Source organism: Durio zibethinus, chromosome 20 (assembly GCF_047325235.1).
Source record: "Durio zibethinus cultivar Kanyao isolate XHJ-2024 chromosome 20, ASM4732523v1, whole genome shotgun sequence".
In the NCBI taxonomy this organism is placed as follows: Eukaryota; Viridiplantae; Streptophyta; class Magnoliopsida; order Malvales; family Malvaceae; genus Durio; species Durio zibethinus.
Window position 1 is genome coordinate 24,095,917 of NC_143181.1, and position 27,301 is coordinate 24,123,217.

The 27,301-nt window shown below is 32.1% G+C and overlaps 2 protein-coding genes across 3 annotated transcripts; both read left to right on the forward strand.

Moving 5' to 3' along the window:
* Positions 1–225: 225 nt before the first annotated feature.
* On the forward strand, positions 226–2,977 carry LOC111315058 (uncharacterized). The gene is made up of 3 exons (XM_022916678.2): positions 226–553; positions 1,429–1,651; positions 2,133–2,977. Exons 1-3 carry the CDS (start codon positions 317–319, stop codon positions 2,504–2,506), a joined length of 834 nt encoding a protein of 277 aa, XP_022772413.1. The 5' UTR covers positions 226–316; the 3' UTR covers positions 2,507–2,977.
* A 17,576-nt stretch (positions 2,978–20,553) lies between these two features.
* On the forward strand, positions 20,554–26,713 carry LOC111315802 (uncharacterized). 2 transcript variants are annotated; one of them, XM_022917819.2, is made up of 7 exons: positions 20,554–20,850; positions 21,459–21,811; positions 22,332–22,517; positions 22,652–22,753; positions 22,888–22,962; positions 23,045–23,161; positions 25,293–26,713. In XM_022917819.2, the coding sequence occupies exons 1-7, from the start codon at positions 20,640–20,642 to the stop codon at positions 26,532–26,534; spliced, it is 2,286 nt and encodes a 761-aa protein (XP_022773554.2). In that variant the 5' UTR covers positions 20,554–20,639; the 3' UTR covers positions 26,535–26,713. The 2 variants fall into 2 exon arrangements, with proteins under 2 accessions (XP_022773554.2, XP_022773556.2); XM_022917821.2 differs by having other exon boundaries at positions 22,888–22,959.
* Positions 26,714–27,301: the final 588 nt, after the last annotated feature.

The window sequence follows — 27,301 nt, forward strand, 5'->3', positions numbered from 1 at the left end:
TGAAAAGATTTTTTGTAATATTTGAAAAAGAAAAAAATAATTAATAGATGATTAGCTTAAGTGATAAAAAAAAAATTTTTGTTGTTTGAATTTACATATATTAAAAAAATATAAAACATAATTTTTTTATAAATTTATTAAATCGACGTAAATAAATTTATTTATATTTATCTGACGTGGCTGTTTGGTGGGTGTATATATATTGTGCTCCCTCCTGCTGGAATTTTGGTGCAAAGCCTTTACGTCTTTCTTCCTCATTTCTTTAAAGTTTAATCATCCTTTTTCTTATTTATGTCTGTCTTGTTAGAAAGAAGATATGGGTAGGCTTATTGAAGAGAAGGCTCTTGAACAGAACAATTATGGCCATCACCATGGTGAACATGGCTTTAATAATTTCAGCCTTGAAGAGAGAGTTTCAGAGTTTCTGGACAGTGATGTTACTGAATCCGATACTTTTCTCAATGCAACTGATGGCTATGGATCAGATGGTAATGAACCCAATGACCGTATTCAACATACCCTTTACTGGGAATCCCAAGAGGCCTTGCTTCAGGTATGTTTTTATGTATGTATACATATTTATATTTTCTTCTTCAATTGAAATTAATCAGGGAAAGGAATATATATATATATATATATATATATATTACCCAAAACATAAAACAACGGGATTTTCTTCTTCTTTTCTATTTTTTTTCTTTTTATGCTTTTTGCTTTTTGGTTCAAGCATAAACATGTCCTGATTTTTTTTTTTTCTGTTCCATAGGAAAATTATAAAATAGCAGACAAAGGAGGACCTTTCATTGAAATAACATACATGGTTTTATAAGGGATTTGTCAGCAAACTTGCTTTATAGGAACCAGAAAATATATCAATGTATAAAGATTTACTTCCATTAAAAACTAGATTTTTTTTCTTAATTGTTTTATATTCTGTTTTTCCTTTCAACTTTTTAGTTAATAAAAAAAAAGAAAGTTAAAAGTGGAGAGAGAAGCCGAAATATACTTGTGGTGAAGTAGGGTGTGCTAACCCACATGATTTATTTTGGTATACACACAAAAATACATGCGCACGCACACACACACGTGTGTATATATATATATATATAATAAAATAATGTTTTTTTGTTTTTCATTTTTATAAATGGATGAGTTTTTTTTTTAATTGATTTTACTCCAATGTTGACTGAATAGCTAATTATTCCCTAACAATGTACAAAAGATATAATTAGAAGTGAAAATAATAAAAAAATGAAACAAAAAGAAAATACAGAAATTAAACATTCATAAATTGACACTGACCGGAAGCATGGGGACCCGAAATGTGCTCTTAACTTGGTTTTGATTGCGATAAATAGAAATTAGCATGAAAAAATTTGGTTTACCAATCGCCTATAATATTGTTTCCCCCTGTGCTAAAATTTTCAGGAAATCCTAGATCGTTATATCATGATAGGCTCCAAGTTACGACAAGAAATTTGTGGAATAATAGAGGTAGCGAAAGAGACAGAGTTTTGCAGCTGCACAAAGCCAAGCATTGATGGTTGTCCCAACTGCTTTCGCAAGAGAGTAATCACTCTGCTGTGTGACAGAGGATTTAATGCCGCTCTCTGTGTTTCGAAGTGGAAACACACCAAAAAGCATCCTGGAGGTATTTTCTTTTCTCTTTAACTAATAGGCTGCATTTTTTTTTCCCTTTTTACCAAGAAAATCTCAAGCATATATATGGGTTTCACAGTTTCCTATAAAGAGTGAACTTGTAAAATACTTCAACTTTGGTTGACTTGAAGGCAGTCTTTGGGGCTACAGAAAGCTATGTTTTTCTACTTTTTCTTTGAATTACTTTGACATATTTTCAACCATATGGAAATCCAATCCTCAAAATATATTAAAAAACTTTTAAAAAATAAACATACTCGTGTCGAACACATACAATCAGACACTCATTCGATAGTTTCTTGACATTTACAAGCAATAAAATCTTTCATGCCTAGTGAAAAGAGAGATTCAATTTTAACAACGAGATTAATTAATTTTGACCTGGAAAACATTGTTGATTGTTCTGTATATGTTTTTATATATTGTCCATTTTAAGTAATTCTTCTAATCCTCTTGTTTATTTATTACTTTAGGGACACATGAATACATTGAGGTGATTGTAAGCACAAAAGGGCGAAAGAAGAAAATCTCATTTGTAATTGAATTGGAATTCCGAGAACAATTTCAGATCGCAAAAGCATGCGATGAGTACAACAAACTAGTAGAGCAATTACCGGAGTGTTATGTGGGCAAAGCTGATTACCTGAAGGTCATCGTTGGTGTCATGTGTGATGCAGCCAAAAGGTCAATGGAGGAGAAGAAACTCCATATGGGTCCTTGGAGAAAGAGGAGCTTCATGCAGATGAAATGGTCATATTCTTTCGAGCAACATTCGATTGATGAACCCTCCAACAAGTGTTCTTCGTTCTCGTCAAGGCAAGTGCATCAATCTATCTTAAACTGCTGAACAGCTGCTTCTGTGGTAGCCACATGAAAGCTCTAGCACTGGCTGGAATCATTTCCAAATGAAAAATTGACGCTTCTTTTCTAGCTGATACAGATGCTACTAGTAAGAGTGAGCCAAGAATATTTGTGATCATGAGATCACATATTGTAGTTGTTGCAGCGGATGGTGAGATAATTAGAAGCAAGATTCTAGAGCAGAGCAGTTTGATTGACAGCAAAATTTTGTAATAAAAAAAATGCTATCTGCATAAGTTATTGTATATGTAAATAATTATTGCTATGGAGCTTTCGGTGAGATAGAAGGCAAGACCCCAACACAGAGCGTCTCAAAGGGTTGTCAATTTTGTATCTTGAGGGACAATTTATTATCAATTCAGGGTCATATAGTGGTAAGAGCTAGCAGAGTGTATTGGGCATATCTGAAGTGTAATGAGGAGCAGTTTGATTCGCAATGAAATTTTGCAAAAATTTTATCTGCTTTGCTTATTAGATATGTAAACTGGCATGGATCGTCAAAATGATGTGCTCCTTAAGTTATTGTATAGGTATCATGTGAATGTTCTAGCTGAATATTTGCAGGGCCTAGAGAATACTCATCCAATGTGAACCGTGAACCTCCTTGTGAGAATAGGATAATTATCACTGCCTTCAACCACCAAAGTCTTCAAATAGGTTAAGAAAATGCTTTTAACATGATAGTTTTGAGACTTAAACTTGGACATTCATATATTTTAAGGCAGTGTCAAATTCATTAGGCCAACACAAAACATGCACTGCATTCCATATAGACATATCTCGTGCACACGGTAGATCCGTGCATTTCATACAAGTATGTTGTATTAGTCATAGGTATATATCTCATCACCCATATGGTATGTTATTGCATTTTATGCATATGGATTCATGAATGGTAGGGTTTTATAGAACATGCATTGCATTTCATATCCTACCATCCCTCCATCATAACATTACATTCCTTGAATACACATTTGTGGTTGATAGAATTTTTATCATTTGGGGCTTTGTACATATGAAAATTCATTATCTTACGCATTTTGATGTTTTATGACATTCTTTAGGCATCATTGTCATATTCATAAACATACTCTATGTGCCATATAAGTTAGAAATTATTTTGTGGCATTCATTTAATAATGGTAATAATATAGAATTTTTTGTTTAAGTCCCAGAATAAAAAGTCTATCTTGGTGGGAATTAGAATGACAAAAATGGGAGATCAATTAGAAGCACGAATTAGTGCATTGGAATTGAATCAAGAGAAAATTTTGGCTCGAGTTTCGGGAGACGAAACAACAGATGGGTCAATTGATAGAAATGGTTAAAGGTAGTGATATGGTTAAGTTTGTTGCTTTTCATGGACCGTTGTCATTTCTAATTCCATTAAATCAAGATCAACTGCCTCTTATTAGTTCTAGCATTTTTTTCGAGCATACTAAGCCATTAGGTGATTTGAACGATAACCAAAGTTTAGGCAAACTCAATAGAAGACTGGGTGAATTGGCCTCACAAATGACTGAACTCAAAAGTCTAATTTCTAAGATGGAGTCACCTGGCTTCAAACAACTATCACCATCTATCTCGAGTCCAAACCCGCACTCAAGTCTTTCTCATGACTACTTTCAACCTCTTTCCAAGTACCTAGGGTTAGGCCCCCAAATGTCATACAACTTTCAAGAATTTTGCACTTGAATTCATGTCCACCACCTCATATTTCACAACCACTTGTTTATCATTCTATCCTATCACCACTTTTTCAACCTAATTTCAAACCCATAGTTTCTCAGTTCACTCTAAAACCAACTAGACCATCGTTTTTCCAGCAAAGCAAACCAACCATAGAATAGAAAAATTTTTACAACACCAAAGAAAAAATCCTTAATGACCCAATACCCATGTCCTACATAGATTTATACCCATTGCTTTGGGAAAACTAGATCATTGTCCCTGTTGCTTTTGAACCCCTCAAACCACTTTATCCCAAATGGTATGACCCCAATGCCCAATGTGAATACCATCTTGGCGTAGTGGGTCATTCTTTAGAAGACTGCATGTCTTTGAAATACAAGGTATAGAGACTGATAAAAGTCAGATATTGAGTTTTGATGCCGAAATAAAGCTAGTTGTTAACAAGAATCCTTCATCAATTCATGTCAAGATAGCAGGCAGTGCTGTAGGCAATAGTAAGGTAGGCCATGATGAATAAACACTTTAAAGTAAAAGGCGATCCTCACCAATAATCATAGTCAATTGCTTTCGAATTTCTTAGGCAAGGCAAAATGGGGAGTAATAGCGGGTCTAGCATTTTTTTGCTTAAGTCCTATGATGGTTCATGATGTGTAAACTTGAAACTTTTAGGAATGAATGAAAACTTGTTATGAATTGAATCTCCTATGAATGGATGCCTCTGTTTACATTTAATAATTGTATGCCTAAAAGAGTTCGTGGAAAAGAGTAACAGTTGTAAATATGCTTTCATCGAACTTTTAAGGCAGAGAAAATGTTTTTAGATAACCCAATATGAATATAAGATGGAACTCAAGCTCCTCCTTAATAATAATAATAAAATTTGACTTATATATCATGCATCATTGGTTTGAATTCATTGTTTTTCATGCTAGCTAAGGACAAGGAATGGTGATTGTGAATATAATTTCATCAAACCTTCAAACCAAAAAGATATTTTTAAAACTTTTAATAATAGAATTCATGTTATAGATTTCTGACTTCTAGTAATTAATAAAAGGTTCAAGGATAGTGCATATTAAAAAAACAAGATCAGTTAAATTTACGCATTTAAAACACTTAAGCCTATACTAGAATCATGGAAAATTGACAAAAGGAAAAAGAATTGTTGAAACACAAAGGGCAAGGGAGGAAACAACTATTGAAGCACCATCGTATCCACTTGGTTCACATATGTTCAAGACCTCTATATGCCACAAATGCCTACAATAACTCATTAATCTAGAACTAGCACTTCTGCCAAGTTGCCTCAGTTTAGATAAATGTCAATCCTGAACTTACTCCCAACAACTCCATTGTTGTGTCAACATGATTAATTATAAAGAATTGAAGAAATTAAAAAAATGTCAAATCCATCAAGAGATATAGTGATGAAGGATAAGTATGACTTGTTGGAAGAGAGATTGACGACAATTAAAGGCCATAATGTATATGAGAGTGTTGATGCTAGCGAACTTAATTTAGTGCATGATCTTGTCATTTTGTCAAAATTTAAAGCCATGAATTTCGAGAAACATGATGGAATGAAATGTCCCTCAGCACACATCATCATGTACTACCAAAATATGATAGTCTACACCCATGATGATAAACTATTGATCCATTGCTTTCAAGATAGTCTCATCGGATCTATAATAAGATAATATGCCTAGTTGAACCGAAATAAGATTTGCTCTTAGAATGATTTGGCTAGGGCTTTTATAGCATAATATAAGCATGTTAAAGATATGGTGCCAAATAGGTTGTCCTTACAAAACATGAAAAAAAGGTCCACTAAAACTTTTAAAGAATATGCATACAAATGAAGAGATATGGCAACCCAAGTACAACAACCAATATCAGAGAAAAAAATTATTGTTCTATTTCTTAATTCCCTAAACACTTTTTATTATAAAAGAATGATCGGGAATGTCTCTAAAAACTTTACTGACATGGTGATTTTTTACAAAATTATAGAAAATACAATTAAGAATGGCATGATGAAGTTGAAAAATGCAACAAATGTTAAAGAGGGAAATACATCAAAAAAGAATGAATAAGAGGTGTAAGCGATCACAATGGAGGGGCATTTACCCAGGAACATCTTATACAATCCTTATTCTTTTTAACAAACCCATTACCCTGTCATAAGCAATATCTCTTAAAATCCATATCATTACCAATCAAGCCAGCATTTGACCTTTTCAACAAATTTTCATCTTCAAATGATCATTCACGATCTTATCCCTACATTTGAACCTACCACCCAACTAGCAAAGAATTAAAAAAAACCACGAAATGATCAAGAGAAACTGTCAATCCCTATTTTTCACCTTTTGCCTTTACTAATGAAATATCGGCATCTCACTCTTGTGCCCTTAAAAATAACACCAAATCCATTAATAAGGAGTTATGATCCTAATAGCAAGTGTGATTATCATATAGGAGCAATTGGCCACTTAATTTGATTATCATATAGGAGCAATTGACCACTTAATTGAGAAATGCAAATAACTAAAGGAAAAGGTTAAGAATTTCATCAAAAGTGATATTGTAACTTCAAAACTGATAGAACAATGAAAGTTAACTTTATCCATTTGTGAAATGTGAGGAGTTGAAATGTGGAAGAAGGTTTCGAATGTTGAAAGATCAAGACAGGATTTTTTTTTAATCTTTTAATCATTTATGTATGACATGTGCATGGTGTCCCTAGGAGTTATCTTAATTAATCTTATTAGAACTTATTTTGGAAGAAATGAATGCTTTGGATTTTTCTATGAAATTTTCTCTTTATGCGTTTGTTTGAATAAATTATCACATAATTAATTTTCAAACCATAAAGAAGAAAAAAAAATGAGGGAAGAAAAAGAAGTTTTCTTTTGCAACAATAAATGGAAAGATTCTCAAAGAAAATGTTGATTAGTATTAGGAAAAAGCTCATCAAATACCTTCACACCTTTTTGAATACTTTAATGTCCTTAATCACTCAAATGATTTGACTAATTAGCCATAACCCTTCAAAGAATGTGGATTTGAATTTAGACTTGATAATATTGTGACTTAAAAGGAAATAACCTTTTCTTGGGCAATGAATAAAAGAGGTCAATTTTAAAAATTCATTTTGAAATTTGAAAATCAAGTAAGATACTCTTTCAAATTTTCAATTGGTAATTCCATGTGTGTCAAAATTTTGCTACAAACATGAAAAATGCTTGAATTTTTTTCTTAAGCAACCCTTGTTTCACATCTTAAACCATATTAACTAAAAAATGCAAAATTTCTTTTCACCTAAGACAATTTGTTTCTTGCCTTAATACATTTTCTCATCTTTTTATCAAGAAAATGCCAAACAATTTGGAACTAAAAGAGCTTTTTTGAATTATGTGGTCAAATTTGAAAAATCTCGTATAACCTGATTCTCATATCATAAGAACCTTGAATGAAAAATAAGATGGGGCATTAGTAGAAGGAAATTAAAAATAACAAAAAAATAAAAAAGTCCTTTTAACTCTTTTTTTAATAATTTGCTCTTCTTACTAAGTGATCGTGTTTGAAATGATGAATGATCATCTTTTTTTATCCTTCGCATATAGAAAAATTATCCACTTGCCAACCGTTTAAGCCTATTAAATTTCTTGTTCCAAAATGAACCTTGGCCAATGATTATCTTTTACTTTGGGGGATAAAATAAAGATATCTTCAAAAGACCAACTTCAAGAAAAGTGTTTGCTATTGACAGTGTCTAACATGCACCTTAGAGATAAAAGCCCCAGGCAAAAGTGAATGAAGTTTTAGTTAGAATTCCAAAAAGTAAAAAAAAAATCGTTTGCTAGCAATGAAGTTAAAATGTTTCAAAAAAGAAAGAGAAGTCCAAACAAGAGAAAAAAAAAAGAAAAAAGAGCAAAGAAAGAAAACATGCTCCTCGAAGATTAGAGCTTCGGTAAAAAACAAATGAGGCATCATTAGAATCTTAAGTAAAAAAAAAGATAGAATTCAATGCTAAGGTTGAAGTCAAATGTTTTCAAAAAAAATTAAAGATAGTAAAAAAAAAAGATACATAACTTTTCAACTAGAGAATGTTCCTCAAGATTCTTAGCCTAATTACCCTGAATAACATATTTTGAGCCTATTTATCCATTCTTTCAAAACCTCAAACCTTGGCCTACATTATATACCTTGAAATGTGGGATACTTGGATTGAAGAGCTATGTCTTTGAAATTTGTATATACTTGTTATTAATTGATAAGATGTTACCAAGTTCTTCATTGTTAGAAAATATAGCTTAAAGGTGAAAGCTCAAAAAGGGCAGTTTAGAGCTAAAACTACTCTTGAGACCCCAAAAGAATTTTAGAGTTCAAGGTTTTATCTAAAATAAAAAATCTCGAAACAAAACCTTTTGAAGGGTTAATACCCATTAAAGACTGTCATAACGTCTAGATCCGGAGATCTATCGCTAGACATTGACTTAAGGGAGTCATCACCAATCTTTTTTATCTAGGAGCGATTGGCCACCTAAGGAATCTGTCTTTTCAGGGAACACCTAAGTTTAAAGGGTCCCTAAAAGAATAGGTTTAGGTCTACTAACCAGAACAAGGTTCAGAAGTTCGGTTACGTGTGAGGAAGGTTATAGCACCCTCACAACGCCCATCAAAAGATGGTACCAACTTAAATTTATGTTATCCAATGAGCCTTAAAAATTTACCAAGTGATTAATTATTGGAAATTATTTTCAATTGACTTTAATACTTTTAGCAGAAAATTGAGAAAATTCCCTCACCTCAAGAGTATGCAAGAAAAACTACTGTTTCACTTGCAGAGGCTCTATCGTCGGATTATTTAACATTAAAAAATAAAAAGGAAGAAAAGAATGATTATTTTTTTGTGCAAGGAAAATTGATACTTTCAACTTTTCTCCAAAATATTTTTTGGAAACTTTAATTTCGAGAAAAATTGATACTTTCAACTTTTCCTCAAAAACTTTTTTTTGAAAATTTATTTTTAAAGAAAATTGATACTTTCAACTTTTCCTCAAAAACCTTTTTTGAAAATTTATTTTTAAGGAAAATTGATACTTTCATCTTTTCCTCAAAAAACCCTTTTTTGAAAATTTATTTTTAAGAAAAATTGATACTTTCAACTTTTCCCCAAAAATATTTTTTTGGATTTTATTTAAAGAAAATAAAATAATAAAATAAAATAAAAATGAAAATAAAAAAATAAAAAAATAAAGAAAAGTAAAATAAAAATAAAAATAAAATAAAGATAAAATAACATTAAATAAACATAATCTAATAATAAATAAATAAATAAACCTGGAGCAGCTCAACTAACGGTTTAGCTCGGCTCGGCTTAAGGAAAAAAAATGACTCGAAGAGCACGGCTCGGAACGTCGGCTCGGCTCGGTTAACGGTTCGGAGAGGTAGATCACGCGCGGATCGAAAAATGGGTTGACACTCGGGTCGGGTCGAATCTTGACAAAACGCACGGATCCTCTAGGTTATTTAACGTAAAAACGACGTCATTTTGGAAGGATATATAAGGCTGATTCCTTCGCTTCTTCAGCAGAAGCCTTCTTCCATCTCTCTCTCTTTTTTTTTCTCTCTCTTCTCTCTAAAATTTTTGAAAAACTCCGGTTGAATATTCACCGAATTTTGGAAAATTCGTCAGAATCTAAGTTTTTCGTCGAAAGTTCGATAAAAAGTTAGTCGATTTCTAGGAATCTTCATCGAAAACGGGCAGCTGGCCGAAAACTTTAAACTTGGCCGAAATTGTTACCGAAAAATTTAACTTTCGTCGAAAAATTCACCGAAATCTAAAAATTTTCCAAAAATTTCCAGAAAAAAATTCACAGAAAAATCTCTACAAATTTCCCCCCGATTCCTAAAGCCTCTAAACTCTTTTTTAGTTTTCGAATCTCTTCTGTCTGACTTTTTCTCTCAACCAGTACTCTTTTCTTTCTGTTTTTCTGTGTTGATCCGAGGGTCCTTTTATAGGGATTGATAAGAAGAGTTTCTGATCAATTCCAACTCCTCTTTGGATCAAGATTCAATCATTGAATCCAACATGGACTCTTCTGATTGAATCCCAATCCAATCTTCAGTCGAATAAATAAAAAAAATCAAATAAAAATATTAATAAAAATAAATCAGATAAATCAAAAAATTAACAGATAAATTAAAATTAAATAACAGATAAATAATAGCATATAATCTGATAAATATACATATAAATATTAACAGAAAAAAGAAGAAAAAAAATAATAATAAAGATATATATATTAATAAATACATAAGATAAAAATAAAATAAAAAAATATAAAAACAAAAATAAAAATAAAATAAAAATGTAAAAATACAAAAAAAAATAAAAATAAAAAAAGAAAATAGACTTACCTATTTGGACCAGGCCCAATTGATCCGGGCCTGGACCAAATTGGATGTCTACAAAGACTTTGCATTTCATCAAATGGTGAAAAAATAATAGCTTTTTTCTCTTCCCAAATATTATTTTAAAAATAATAGCTAGTTTTGACACACATTGAAGTACCACATTTTTAATAAAAGAAAAGTATTTTAAAAAATTATCTTTTTCGTAAGTCCAAGAAAAATTCTTACAATCCTCATCAAGCCTTTTTTGAGATATGTCCACCAGTGAAAAGAATTGAATTCTTGATTACCCCCATCCACCAACATTTCAAATAGTAATCATCAATTTTCAAAAGATTCGAGAGTCATGAGTTTTAACTTTTCTCATTGATTACGAGGATATTTTATATGGGGTAATTTTATGATCACTTTTGAAAAATTCAATGATCATTTGAACATTTAATATAGAATATTGAGACCATTTTTGTTAAAAAGCAAACATTGAAAATTTGAATAGAAATTTTTTTAAAAAAAAGTAAAAAGGGTCTTCGCATTTGTATCACATGCATTATAAAAATACATTTAACTTGTATGCAGTAAACAAATCGCATTTGCTTACACGTGCATCATAACATATACATTCGCATCCGTATCTATATCATAACCAAGGCATTCATATTCACATAATAAGAAAGACATTTGCGTTTTCATTATGGCATCTGCATCATAGAAAAAGTATTTGTAGGAGCATTTACATGAAAGAAACATTGGCATTTGCATTATGAAAAAGTCACATGTATTTGCATCAAGCATTTGTATAAACATTTGCATTTGCATCATTTGCTAGAAATAGACATTTGTATCATGTTTGTGTTTGTCAACTTTGTAAATATTAGAAAAAAAACAAAGAAAAAGAAAAGATAAAAAAATTAAAAAAAGATAAAAAAAAAATAAGGAAGTCTATTATGAAAAGATGAGAAAAAAAATAGTTTGACAAGAAACTAAAATGTCAAAAAGGTTTGAAAAGTTGAAAGAAAATGGATATGCAAAAAATAAAAGGTTGTTGAAAAATGAGTGAGAAATATGAGATACGATACAAGATAAGACTTTAACCCAATTTAGTTGGCATCCAGATAAAGCTTTAAACCCATATTAGCAAGCACCTAAGCCCAAATTAACTGATACCTAGATCAAACTAAGCTCAGTTTAGCTGGCACCAGATCATAACTAAAGCCTAGTTTAGTTGGCATAATTGAGACTTAAACCTAGTTTAACTGGCACTTAGGTCAAACTAAGCTAGTCAAGCTAGCACCCGAATCTCTAAGACCTTTGGGTAAAACATTTTAGTTTTTCAAAGTTTCAACACTTCTGATACGAGAAGCATCTGAAGATTTTTAAGACTTCTAGGCATAATCTATAAGATCTCTAGGCAAAACATTTTAAATTTTTAAAGTTTTAATACCTTTGATACAAGAAGCATTCGAAGATTTTTAAGACCTTTGAAATAATCTGTAAGACTTTCGGGCAAAATATTTTAAGTTTTCAAAGTTTCAACGCCTTTGATATGAGGAGCATTCAAAGATTTTTAAGATCTTCAGGCATAATTTGTAAGACCTTTGAGCAAAATATTTTAAGTTTATAAAGTTTCAATGCCTTTGATACGAGGAGCATTCAAAGATTGTTAAGACTTCCAGGTATAATTTGTAAGACCTCCAAGCAAAACATTTGAAGTTTTCAAAGTTCTAATACCTTTGATATGACGAGCACTCAATGATGTTGAGATTTGTAAGATTTAAAGGCATAATCACTAAGACTCCAAGCATAATTTATAAGACCCTCAATCAAAACATTTTAAGTTTTCAAAGTTTTAATGCCTTTTAGGCTATGAGCATTAAAAAATGTTAAGATTTGTAAAACCTCTGAGCGTAATCTCTAAGTCCTCCTGACAAGATTTGTAACTCTTTTGAGCTAAATTTATTTTCATTTCGAGATTTGTAAGACTTTCTAATGTAATTTCTAACTTATCTGGGCAAGATTCGTAAGTCTTTCGAGCTGAATTTATTTTAGTTTAAAAATTTGTAAGACCTTTTAGCATGATCTCTTATTTTATTTTCAAAAGATATTAAGTTTTTATTTAAAAAAGTTTTCAAATTTGTTTTCAAATGGTCAATTTTTTTCAATCAAATAAAAAATCCAAAAAAATAAAAAAATACCAAAACAAAAAAACTTTCAAAAAATTTTAAATCGTTATTCTGGATAATATTGTCTATGTCTTTGCCTTATTCTTGATTCTTAGAATACGCAATGAGAGGTAGCTATAGATATCAAATTTCTCTATATTTTATTTTTGTTTTTGTTTTATTATTTATTTATTTTTATAATTTAATATTGAATAAGATATTAATCAAATATTAAACAAATAACAAAATAAAAAATGGAAAAAATACAAAAAACAATTAATAAAAAAAGAAGCAAAAAAACAAAAAGGGCTGATAACAGTGGGTGTCATGCACAACACTATTGCCACCCACTCATTTGAAACCCTTTAGCCCTCTGTACCACTACCCGTATCCTACACTTGCTTACCACACCTACTTTCAGAGCCACCAGTTTCACTATCCCTTGGTAACGCTGATTACGGTTGGGGAAGGTGGGGCTTGTCCCTGTTCAAGCCCTATAAAGGAAGGGGAATTTGGCAAAAAAAATACCTAAAAAAAAAAGAGAAAGACCCTTTGCCAAGCAAAAAAAAAAAAAACCACCACTAAAAAATAAAAAGCCCTACTGCCAAAACAAAAAGAAAGAAAAAAGAAAAAATAACACAAAAAACATTACAACCCTTAGGATAGGGTACATAGCATCGGAGTGAAAAAAAATTTTTTTTTGGTTTTTTTAAGAAGCTAAAAGGTTCTTTTTTGCATCTAGGTTGTTCGGGCTCTTTTTTTTTATGAATAATGAGGCTAGATCTGTAAAGATGAGGGAAAGAAAAGGATTTTGCTTTTGTTTTTTGCTTTTCGACCACTAACGGTAATAGACGACATGCATGGTGGCCGATGTGATAGTTGGTGATCGACTTCGAAAATTGGTCAGCTCACTTGGTTCTATTTGAAAAAAAAAAGAGTTTTTTTTTTTTTGGAAAGGGAAAAGGAAATGAGCTAAAAAAATTTTTGGTTTACATATAAGCAAATAGGTCTAAAACAACATTATTTTAGGACTTTAGGATCTATGAGTGGACCTATTACTTGACTTGCGGTCCACACACCCAACTTGGTGCCATGGCACCCCTCAGCCCTTATCAGTTCAGTTAAGCCGATTCTGAACCATTGAACTGCACTTGATTAGTCTAACTAAATTGGAATTGACCAGTTGGTTCACGTAAATTTTTTTTATTTTTTTTAATTTATTTTTTTTAGTATTTATAGTTATAGCTATTTTTTTTTCATGTTTAGAATCTTAACTTTGCTAGAGTAAATACTCATTGATTTTTTTATAATAATAATATTAATAAAAGAAAGATAAAATAATATATATAAAATTAATAAAAATGAAAACAAAAAGATGATTAACTCTAAATAACAAAAAATGAAGTCTAAATTTTTTTTAATAATTCTACTAAAAGTTAAAATGAACTTTATAAAATAATATATAAAAAATAACTAAGGATAATAATACTAAGAATAAAAAAAAATGAAAATGATTTCTAAATTTGATAATTTTTTAAATTTAAAAAAAGAAAAATTAAAAAAAAATGTAAGAAAAGAAATTTTCATCTAAGGCCAAGATTAAAAAGTATTTTGAATACTACAAATATGTTTGAGTATTTATAAAATGTTTTGAATACAATAAAAATTTTCTTTTTTTTTTTCGTTATAAAATAAAAATAAAAATTAACTAATTTGTTAAAAAATGATAAAAAAATGAAAGAAAAGAAAATTTTATCTGGAGACGAGATTCTAAAGTATTTCGAGTTGTGATGCTTTACGAAATTTTTAGGTGAGAAGATTTTTTTAAATACTATGAGTGTATTGAAGTATTTATAAAAATTTTTCAATATGATGCTTGAACTCGAGCTCGACTCGATAATAATCGAGCATAATTCGAGTTTTATTCGAATCAAACCCGAGTAATTTGCGAGTACTAATATATCATTTATACCTTTAGTTTTAGCCTTATATATATGTGCTAAGCATCACAAAATAAACATAATTTGCTAAAGTCATGGCACATATATACCTATTTTCTATCACTACAAATTAAAACCACCTTTGAAAACAAATATTTGGCATTAATAGAAAACGAAAACACCATATAAAGTTAAAACTATATGGTAACTATATCAACAGGTGGAGCATTATTAATTTTACTATTGTAGCTAATTATTAGATGTTTTAGTGGGAAGTCAAATAGGGATAAAATGTCGGCAACAACTGATATAGAGACAATTATTTGACATTACTACCCTTGGACATATGCTAAGCATTACAAAATAAACATAATTTACTGAAGTCATGGCATTAATATAGCTATTTTCCATCCTTATAAATTAAGGGCAATTTTGAAAACAAATATTTGGCATTCAAAACAACTCAAATTTAGATGGCCTAATTTTTTAATAAAAAAAGTAATGCCTTTTAAAGAACTTTGTAAAGAAAAAGCGATTTTTCTTAGCCTTGAATTGATCATTATTTTGAAATGACAAAACATTAAAGCTAAATAAACTTGATCAAGATTTTGAAAAAGATTTATTTAGTACATGTTCTTAAGTTTTATATTTTGGTACTAAATAAATAATATGATTTTCAAAGTTTAAACAAACATTTCTCGGTGTCATATTTCTTAAACCAAATCTACCTTTAAAGATATTTATTTGAGCTTAAACGAAAGTCCAATTGTTGTTTTTAAAGTGAACTTATTCATTTTGGACTTAATACAATTTTGATAATATTGGTTTTGGGAAATAGATTAAGTTAGGAAAGTTGATTTTACAAGAACAAAGTTTTCTAACATTGAACTTATTTTATTTTTCTGTATAAATTCACAAGGTTTTAATACTTGAATTTTATATGGTTGGAAAGCTCTTTGAGTATACTTTCTAATTTATCAAATAAAATAAAAATCAAAATTTTCTAAGAAAAGATTTTGAATTTTTACTAGACACACTGCAATTGTCTAGAAAGCTGCATAAGGGGTAGATTGGAAAATTCACTATAATTTGTACATAGTGAATTAGGTGATGAACTTTATATGGATTGAAAGCTCTTTAAGTCTAGTTTCTAAATCTTTAAACAGTTTATGATTTGAATTTGTATAACTCAAGTTATGATCAAATTAGTGAGTAAAGTACAGAATGGGAAACAACCACCAGCTTGGACATGATCGATCCCCTCTAGAAGGGATCGATTGCTTCCTCAAACAGAATGCCCCTCCCCCCCAAGATGAAAATCCAGAAAAGAGATCGATCTTCCCACATAAGAGATTGATCACCCAAGTAAGGGATCGATCGCCTCAAGAAAGGGATCGATCGGGTAAGGCTTTTGAAGCACAAAATTGTGCTTCAACCAACATGAACCAATCGATCCCCTCAAGAGGGGATCGATCGGTTCTAGGTGTGAAGACCTCTAATGGCTACTTTTTCATCATTCTAACGGGCATTTCTTCACTCCAAACTTCCCCAATAGATAGTTTTTCAATTTTTTTATAAATTGGACACTCCACTATAAATTGGACACTCCAACACACTAAGAAGCAAGAGAAAACAAGAGGAATCAAGAGAGCAAGAGTCAAGAAGCAATATTTTCATTCTCTCAAATAATTAAGAGTTTTTAGAGCTTCAAAGTCTATATCTTTGTATTTATTGTATCCAAACTATTTTTGTTGTTCATTCATCATTCTCTTGTCTATACCTTTGTGTACTTCAACTTAGCAAACACTCAATCTTTGTAAGGTTCTTAGAGTTTGCAAAACACTTCATTTTTCTATTTTATGAGTTTGTAAGCTTAAGGGAAATGATACCCTTAAGAGTATATTGTGTTGAGTTTGTAAAGCTTAGAGAAGCTTGGTTGTAATCTTCAATACTTAAAGTAGATTGAACTCCTTGGTAAGAAAAGCTAAGGGAGAGGACGTAGGTATCTAAGGAATGACTGAACCTTTATAAATCGTGGTGTTATTTTCTCTATCTCTATCTCTTATTTACTTTCAATTATTGTGTTTAATTGTTTAGCAAAAGTTATGCTTATTAAATATTATTTTTGAAAACTTCATTAAAACCAATTCACCCTCTTCTTGGTTTATTCTAAATCCTTGAGCTAACAATTTTAAATCCCCATGGTAACTTTGCATATATACCAAGCAAATAGAGATGAAGCAATTGTTCTCAACTAAAAGTTTCTATGAAAAGCAATAGACATTGAAATCATTATAAAACTTTTCTACTTGAAAGTGAAAATAAAATGGTCTTACGAGATTATCACTTGCATATAGAAAAATGAGCAAGCTATCATGCAACTTATTTAAAAAGTTGTAGTAAATATACATCATTGATATGCTGAATGTAGAAGAATGAAAATCTCCTAGTCTATCAAAGCTTTTATTTTTCTTTGCTAATAGTGAAGTTCCCAAAACATGTGCCTTTACTTACACCCTCATTTAAAGAACAAAACACATGAAGATATTCTTTGATAACAACTAAATAAACCTTAAAAAAAGAAAGATTACATTCATAAATTAGTGAGGCATGATAATTAGATTCATATAAAATAGACAACATCAGAGTCTTCCAAATATCATAACCTAGAGAAAAAAAAAAGCATAGCTTTATTTGTATCTTATAAAATAAACAAAAAAATGTTGTAAACATTAAGAAATCAAATCAACTTTGCTACAAAAGCGCACAATAAAAAATAGTATAAAATATTAAAGAAAAAATTATAAAAATTATTACAAAAAATATGTGTATGATTTTTTAGTGGGTTTAATTAGGGTTGTAAAATTAGTTTATGAAGTTTAATGACATATACACTCACTACAATATCAACAAACTAACATATCAAAGCATAAATGTATTAAAACATGTCAAACTCCAAAAATATAAACTATTTAAGATGTATAATTAAATTACCCCATATAGTGTGGCCTCTATTGACATGATAAATAACCCAATTAAATTGCCCCATACCAGTTAAAAATATGGAGGGCTGTTGTTGCTATCATGACATTAAAGAAATTATATGCCTAAGCTAGCTAATTATAAATTGATTTTACCTTTGTAACATTTGGATGGTCAAGCTTATACCAAACAACAACCTCTTACCAGAATGATGCTCGAAAAGTAGCAGCTTTAGCACCTATGGTAATTCCATCTTCCACCAATCCCATACCTTCACTAAAATATTAACAGCTCTTCATAGTTAGGATGTCAGTAGGTGGAGCATGATTATTTTTACTATTGTAGATAAGCATTAGATGTTTTATTAGGAAATCAAATAGGGACAAAATATAGGCAGCAAGTGTTATGGAGACAATTATTTAACATTATTGCCCTTAGAGTATAAAATATCAAAGAAAAATTTATAAAACTTATAACAAAAAAATGTATGTATGGCTTTTTTATAAGTTTCATAAAGATTGTAAAATTAGTTTATGAAGTTTAACGGCATATACATTTACTACAATATCAACATGCTATCATATCAAAGTATAAATGTATTAAAAACATATCAAAGTGTACACATGAATACATATTATTCACTAACATGTGTAAGCTAATGTAAACACAGAAAGCTACACTATCAAACATATAATGTGCATTGAAGTACTTAACTTGCTCCATCAAAAAGTACTTAATTTACATAGATAATATCTTTAAAGGGGCTAAGTAAAAAATACATTTGCCTACTTCTTGAAATATAAATCAAGCATAACTTTTTAGTTAACAATCTTGCAACAAGTGAAATGAGTGTAAAACCAAAAACAAAATTCAAGAGATAAGTACCATTTTTGAACCTTTATATCTATTTAAATGCAATCAAAGATCCGATATCTTTCATAAAAAGATCAAACTATCAATCTGTAAATACAGAAACATCAGCACATTATCAATTTCTATTTGAATGTGTGTAAGCCAAATAAGTTAATCAAATATATTTCTTAATACTTTTAAGTGCCCATATAACAACAAAACCATTCAATAAGAACAAAAAGACACTCATGCCTCAGGTAGTTTTATAATAATAGAAAAATACATAATTCTATCTTTAATAAAAATAAATTATCCTCTAATTGTTAACCTTGGAAGAAGTCCCTGTTAGAATTGATAGTAATTTTAATCTTCTCTTGGCTATGAGTCACAATTTAATTGAGTGCACCAACCTTGATTTTGTCTTGAAAAAACTTCTCTAATGAGGCAAATGAGCACAAAAAATAAGTTTAAAAGAAATTAAGCGTATAAACATTAAAATTAATGACCAATAAGTAACTAGGAATAAAACCAATTACACTAAAGTTCTTGCCAATATCACTTTTCCTTCCTTTTTAAAATCATAATTAATAAACAAATAAGTATATAAACACTAAGACCCATGGTGATAGAAGTGAAGACTTTTAGTTAATTTAAAGTTAACCTTATAACAAATGGAAAGGCAAAAACAATGAATAAGTTTCAATTCTTATCAATTTAACTAGATTATTTAGTTAAAATAATGTCGTTTCTGTTGAACGTCGGAATAAAATTAATTAAACCCACCACCACTACCACTACAACTATTGTTAATCCAATCTTGAGAACTCAATAATAGAAACCCAATATTATCTCAATACAACTATGCTTGTATGCCCATTCTCTCTTTTTCTTCAACCAATAAATAACCCCTATTAAAAGAATAAAAAAAACCAAAAAACCACCAAAGCATACTAACAAAAAAAAAGAAGATCAAAGCATAAATGTATTAAAAACAAAAAAATTGAAGTTTGTTGTAAGAGAGATAGAGGCCTATGTAAGAGTTTGAATATTTACGTAAGTAACAAGAAAATTAGAAAGTAAAGACTAAATAGTTGATGGTCTTCAACAAAAATCATTGTTGTTGCTGTTAAGGCATTTGCAACTTTGTTTTTTTGTTCTCCTTTCCTTTGTCTCTCCCTTTCTTCCCACCTTTCCACTTGGTCTTTCAATGCCGATTATAACAACTGTTGACGTTGATTATTGATTCCCTCCCTCTTACGTCGCCTTTATTCTTTTTTATTGTTCCCTTTCCTTTACTTTCTTTTTAGTTTTTTTCCTTCTACCATCTATTTTTAAGAAGCTTCAATCTTTGTCTTTTTAAATACTAAAAGATAAAAAATAAAAAACCTTATTTAACCAAAAGCTTTTCTTTTATCAGCATTTTAATTTTTTAAAACTAAAAGTTAAAAAAAAATCTTGTGACGGCAATAAAAGAGTTAATATGATATGACTATTATGCCTTAAATACATTTAAAAAATGTCAAAAGAATTTTATAAAAGATAAATATCTCAAGCAATTGAGTTTGGACACGTGTCAACCAACATTTCAATTGAAAGAGACTTTTTTATTCCTTGTTATAGATAATTTATCTATAATTACTAAATAATTAGATGCAAACTTGATAAATTTGAAAAATATAAAAACGTCAACTCATTTTATTGATTTAAATACATAAAATTAAAAAGTGAATTGACTATTCAATTAGGTCCTAAAAAAGTCCATTCAACAATCAAAACATGGCCTCACAAGTGTTTTAAAGCCCAATTGGAGGGCTGAAAATCCAAAGTAAAACCCAAAGTCCATAACCCAAAAAATAGGCCGAACAAAAAACCTAATGGAAAAAAAAAAAAAGAAAAAAAATCTACTTGATAATTGTGATAATTTCCGGCTATTTGCTTGTGATATTTGTCTATAAAACCTTTACTTATACCCAACAATACGACACAATCTTTCTCTTTTTGGTACTTCACTTGCTTCGTCTTTCGTGCTATCCTCTCAAAACCCTAGATTTGTTTTTCCTTCTACATTTTGATGGCGGAGGAAGAGGTCGTCGCGGCTGCACCCAGCCCCGTCCCCTCCGATCATAAGCGGAAGCTTGAGGACGTCGAGCCCCACGGCCTCCATGTCGACGTGCCGCTGGACTCTGCTGTACACCCTGATACGGAGGATAGTGATGTAGCGGCATCTGATTCGTCCGAGGCCAAGCGGCCTAGGCTCGACGACGATAAAACCGACGGCTTAGGTAATGATAATATAATTCTTCCTTTTCCTTTTGGTTTTACTTTAGGGTTTTCTAATGAACAATTTGAGTAATGGATTTAATAGTTTAATATTAGTTCTAGGGTTTCCTTGTTATTATCAGCAATTTTGATTTTGGGTTAATTGAAAATTTTTTATTTGATAGAACAGCTTGTCAGGAAAGTCGAAGATGTTTAAGAATTGTGAGTTTTGTTGGTAAAATTATGTGCTAGTTGAGTGTGAAGTGAGATGATTAAAGCTCCGTGTGGTTGTTATATTTTTACAAATATGTCTTTTCATCATTTGCTTTTTACTTGCTAAAAAGTTTGAAGGGTTAAAATGTAACACACTTTCAAAAATATTTCTTTTATGTAGAAATTATGTAAGTTCAGAAAAGTTTAAATCTATTTTTAATATTTGAAATATGGTATTAGCTTTTGGATTTAAATGCTTTTTTTTTTCTTTTTGTATTTTGTCCAGAAAGCAAAAAGAAATAGCAAACGTGATAACCAATCAGAAATTGAATTATGACTAGTTTATCTCTTTTGGTTGTTTATTGCTCTACATATTCTAACTATTAAAATTCTATGGTTCATGTTCTTAATTTAACAGCCAGTGGGAATGGGTTCAAAGCTGAGAAGTTGGATAAACCTAAAAAAGAGGAGGAGCCTTCGCAGCAAAATGAGGTTAACAAGCAAGCTGAAGTTGGTGACGCTCCATCAGAGGAGGCTCAAGCAACAGTAAAACCTCAGCAAGTTGAAGGAATAAAAGGGGAAACAAAGCAGCATTCTAGAGATAATCATGAGACTGCTGATGCTGAGTCAGGTAAAGTTGAGAGTTTTGAGGCAGATTATGGCCAGGAACCTGCCAAAGAGGAAAATAAGCAATCTTCTGGTGAGGTGCCTCAACCAGAGTTTTATGATGGTTCGACTATTACTCGCAAAATAGAGGTTCCTAATGCTAAGGTATTCTGGCTAATATTTTTTAGCTGTCTCATTGTAAAGTGTTGAAGTGGGTACAAACTAGGTTGATTTTGCCATAGTTTACATCAGCAAAAGTAAAAGTAACCCTTTTTGTACTTTAATCTATTTAATCCCATATCCATGGTGGCTCAAAATACTGTGGTCCGTTTTTAATTTTTTCCACTAATGTTGGGCCCTCATTTTCTTCCTCTCCCTCTCTTAACCTGGATGTCCTCCATTAACTAACATCTTCCAGCTGGGATTTCCTTTTTTATGTGTAAACTACCTTAAATTGTTTCCTGCATTTTTTTGTTCAATGTTGGTGATCTCCACCTTTTTCCTTATACACACATTCCTAGTCATACCTTTCCTTTTCATCCAAGTAATGCTTAATCGTCTTTCTTTATAGCATTGTTGTCTCAGCCATGCTCATTATTCAGTTTGCATGTTTTAATAAAAAGCTCAACTTGAATTTGTTTAGAAATTATGTTTTGTGATTTTTATTTCTGAATGCTTGCTGCAGGTCGGTGTTCTCATTGGCAAGGCAGGGGATACTATAAAGTACCTGCAATACAACTCTGGGGCAAAAATTCAAATTACCAGGGATGCAGATGCTGATCGGGATGCTCCAACAAGGCCTGTGGAAATGATTGGGACTTTGAGTAGTATAATCAAGGCTGAGAAGCTTATAAATGCTGTCATAGCAGAGGTTGTATGGTGTTTCTCAAGTTTGTTTCTTCATGTGTCCCCCCATGTTGTCATTATTTTCCATGTTCCTAACCCTTCCTCTACCGTTAAATTTTATTTCCTTCACTTTGGCATTAACTTTTGTATTTTTTTCAGGCCGATGCAGGGGGTTCTCCTTCCCTTGTAGCTAGGGGCCTTGCTACCACACAGGTTGCTGGAGCTGCCAATCATATTGAGATACAAATTCCAATTGAGAAGGTTATTCCTTTTTCTTTCTTTTTCCCCTGTATGTACCTCCAAGAACAGGTACACAGGTATTCATTCATCATCATACCTGTTCAAGCATGCATCAGTCTTCCTGATCATGGTGTATGTAATCTTTCCTGTATCAGGTTGGTTTAATCATTGGTAGAGGTGGGGAAACTATCAAAGGACTGCAGACCCAGTCAGGGGCTCGCATTCAGGTAGTTGATATTTGTTTGCCTCTGTCTGGATTTTTGTTCTTGCAAAATCACTCCTGCCAACCCTTACGATTTAATGTCTGTGTAGTTGATACCTCAAAATCTCCCAGAAGCGGATGGATCAAAAGAAAGGATGGTGAGAGTGACTGGTGATAAGAAGCAAATTGAGATTGCCACAGAAATGATAAAAGACGTTATGAATCAGGTTTGTTTTTTTTTTACCTTTAATCATTCTCCATAGAATTAATTTTCTAATGGTATTTAAACTGCATCCAGTGTGAGTGTTTCTTTATCTTTTATTGAATATTTTATTACTAGAGTAAAAGTATTTACTTTGGTGAAAGATTGACTTAATTTGTTATTGAATTGCCAGCAATAACTATTGGTATAAATTTATGTGATCTTTGATCTCTCAATCCACTCATTCGTGGAGTTTTGTTTTGGAACATCCAATTTTAATTATATCTTTGTGCTGATGACTTAAACCCATTTAACTTATGAATGATGCTAGTTAATAACATGTCATGAGCAAAATATTATTACTTGTGTTGCTGGGGATTTTGCTTGTATGCTTTCCTGGTAGATTTAGTAGGTGGGAGTTAGTGGAGGGGCGCAGGTTCTTATTTGGAGGTATGATTGTTTTGTTGGTAACTTCAAAAATCTGTTATTCTCAGCATGTGCAATATATAGTTGATGGAATCACAATATCCCTATCAGATGACATTGTTTTAAGAACACATGCATGTAGAATTGGTATTTGTGATGCTAGCCTTTTCCTTAAATAAAATATGCCCTCTATGAGATAGGATTTCAGCAAAGGATTATTATTCTATACGCTAGTATTTAATATTTTAAACTCTAGAAGCGGGTCAGAATTTTGTTATGTATCTATTTTATTGATGTAAGAATTTATTAATTTTCTTAAATATATCCTAATAGGACATTTGGCAACCCTCTAATCCTGTTTGTGGAGTTTAAAAACTCCACCATTGGTGTATAGATAATTTTCCTTTTAGCAAATCTTTGAAATAGCAAGTCTCAGATTGTATATAATTGGGTGGGTACAGACAGATCTATCTCCTTCAATGGATTTGCCAAAGCAAACAATCAATTGTAGTTAACTGCATTATCTTCTCTTACATGTTGTCATCCAACTTGAGGAAGACTTATTTCGTAGTTTCTCCATGGGAGTGAGAGTTTTATTTCTTTAATAAGAGTGTGAATGATCCATGCCAACATCACTTGAATGCTATTAGGGCCATAATATATTCAATCCAAGATGCCGGTTGCCATGCTTTATTTATGTTGAAGGTGCCGATTTCGAATTCGTTGGCTTTAAAATATGCAGATTTGGATAGCCTTTTCCATGGGGTCAGCATTGCTCTCTTGGTGTAGCAATAGACAACCACTATTCCCCTTCATCTACTGAAGAGAGGTATCCGGCATTAAACTCATATTGCAAGATGTTAATAGTTGGTAAGATTGCTTTGAGACTTGAAAATTAAAAATAATAATGTAGTGAGACTGCATGTAAGCCGCCTCCATGTTCTATGCATGAGATGTGTTGGAAGAAGTGCACCTGGTGAAGTCATCATATCTGAAATGTATATTGGATCAATACCTTCTTGAATATTGTTTGATGCTATGCTGAAACTGCTGAAGAATATGGTACTTGTCCTTTGATATGTATAGAGGTGATGCACGATTTTTGTAAGCATATTGTTATAAGATCAGAGAAAGAATTGACATGGTGTTACATTTATATCATGCTACACCACTTGGATGACATGATCTTGTGTGAAAAATTTAGCATATCCTTTTTGTCGTTTAAGATGCCTGGAAGATTAGATGTTCACTTTTATCTTGGTTAACTCATGAAATTCCATATTCGTATCTTTAATTATTAGCACTTAATCTCTACATTTCAGTGTTTGATTATTGATTGCTCTGATGTTCTTTTAATCTGTTTTGGAGGGAAATGCCCAATTGTGAGATTAGTCTGCTTAAATAGAATTTTAGTATGTTAAATAAGTGATGATATTCATTGTGTATTTTGTCCCCTTCATAAAAGTTTGAATGAAGATGGTTTCAACAGACTTGTTCCTTTCTCAGCTTGCTCATCTTTCATTCTCGTATAAATAGTTTCATCATTTTTGCTGTTGTATTTGGGTATTTGCTTTTTTCTTGAACCAAGATGTGACCTAGTAGCCTGTTTTATTTGAGTAACGTGGTCAAGCATGATGTTGAGGCTTACTTTCTTCCTTCTGATTGTTTTCTTTTAATCAGTGAATGAAATTCCTTGTATCAACTAACATATTATTTTGTTAACTGAATAGACTGTCCGGCCTTCATCTCTGTCTGGTGGTTTCAATCAGCAGGGCTATCGACCTCGGGGAACCACTGGTCCAACTCAATGGGGTCCCCGGGGCCATCCTGCCCAGACAGCATCATATGATTATCAGCAACGGGGACCATATCCATCTCAAAACTCTCATTATCAACCTCCTTATGGTGGCTACCCTTCTCATCAAATGGCTACAAGAAGCAACTTTGGTTATAATTGGGAGCAGAGGCCTCATAGCATGCAGGGACCTCCACAGAGTGGAGGTTATGATTACTACAGCAGGCAAGGAAGTGTCTCTGCCCCACATTTGACTTCAATTCCTGGGCATGGACCTGGACCGTCGCCTGCTCCAGGTATGGCACCAACATCATCTCAGTCAAATTATAATTATGGTCAGCCTCATGGTCCAGCAGATTATGTGCATCCACCACCCTATTCCCAAGTTGCTCCCCAGCATAGCTATGGACATGGATATGAAAAATATGAAAATTATACACCAGTCCAGCATCCTTATGGAGGACATGGGTCTTCTCAGCCGGGATATGCACAGCCAAGTCCTCAACCTGGGTATGCCCCTCAGCAGCTGTATGGCAAGCCGCCATCATATACCATGCAGTCACAAGGACCCCAAACATATGGTCCTCCCGCCAATCAGCCAGGAGAAGTACCGGGTCAAGGTCCAACTTTCCAGTCATATGGTCTGAATATGCCTCAGCAGCAATATCAATATGCATCAAGTGGGCCCATGCAACAAAGCTATCCTCCATATGGCTCTGCACCGCCTAGTGATGGGTATAGTCAGCCTTCACCTGCAACTGGCCAGGGTTATCCACAACAAGGTAGCCAGCCTGTTCCTGGTTACAGTCAGCCTTCTCAGCAAGCAACTGCTTATGTACAAGCAAGTACTGCTGCTGGATACGGCGAATACCCACCCTCACAACAGGGCTACTCTGAACAGCCAGCTCCAAACAATGCAGGTTATGGCTCTCAAGGGGTGCAAGATTCTGGTTATGGTGGTGGCCCTGCGGCAACATATGGTGCACCACCACAAAGTGGCCAAGCAACTTATGCTCAATCAACAACAGCTCAGCCTACCTATGATCAGTCTGTTCCTCAGTCTGGTGGTTATGCGGCAGCACCAGGTAGTGCACCTGTTGCGTATGGAAAAACAGTATCACCACTGCCTGGATATACTCAATATGATTCGACCCAGATGTATGCTGCACCTCGTTGACAATTTTCTTGTTGTGTTGGTGATAATGTAGTCGACGTTAATTTTGCCTTGGTTTTGTTTTTGAGGTTTTCGTAATGCTGTGTGTCTATTTCGTACAGTTGGTGGTACTTGGTTCTGTTTTATTCCCATGTCCTTTGGATAATGGACATGAAAATGCGGCTAGTTTTGTTCTCCTTTTATTTTGTGGTCTGATGAAACACTTCATAATAGTTATATATATAGTATGCTGCCTGGTCACTGGATATTCAATCAAATGAAACTGGGTCCGCCGTGGAAGCATTGATAAGAGTAGCAGTGAGCCCTCCGAGTTCTATGGTTTCCGCCGACTGCAAAGTCCCCTAGGAAATCCTCCTCGCTGCTGGTCTAGAGAGTTTGTTTATAATTGGTTCAAGCAAGTTTAGAGAGGTTGGTTTATAATTGGCCGCATCCTTTCGGCTTTTGCTAAAAAACATAGATTCTTATACCAAATACAATAATGATTGCGCTGTCCGTGTTAAACTTTCTAGCAGCCTCCTTGCGAGCGTCATGCTCACTGTCGTACATGTAAAAGTCTCAACTTATTTTATAAAATCATTTCTGGAGATAGTTTATGTTCTGATAGGTGGCAAGTGGGTAATTGGAATGGGTACAACGGATCGAATTTAAATAATTTCGAATTGGATCATTTCAAGTCTAAATTATTTAAATTTTATCTCATTTTAAGTTAGCATTTCTGATAATATGAATTGTATCATTTTGTACTTTAGTTAATTTGAATTCATATTGTT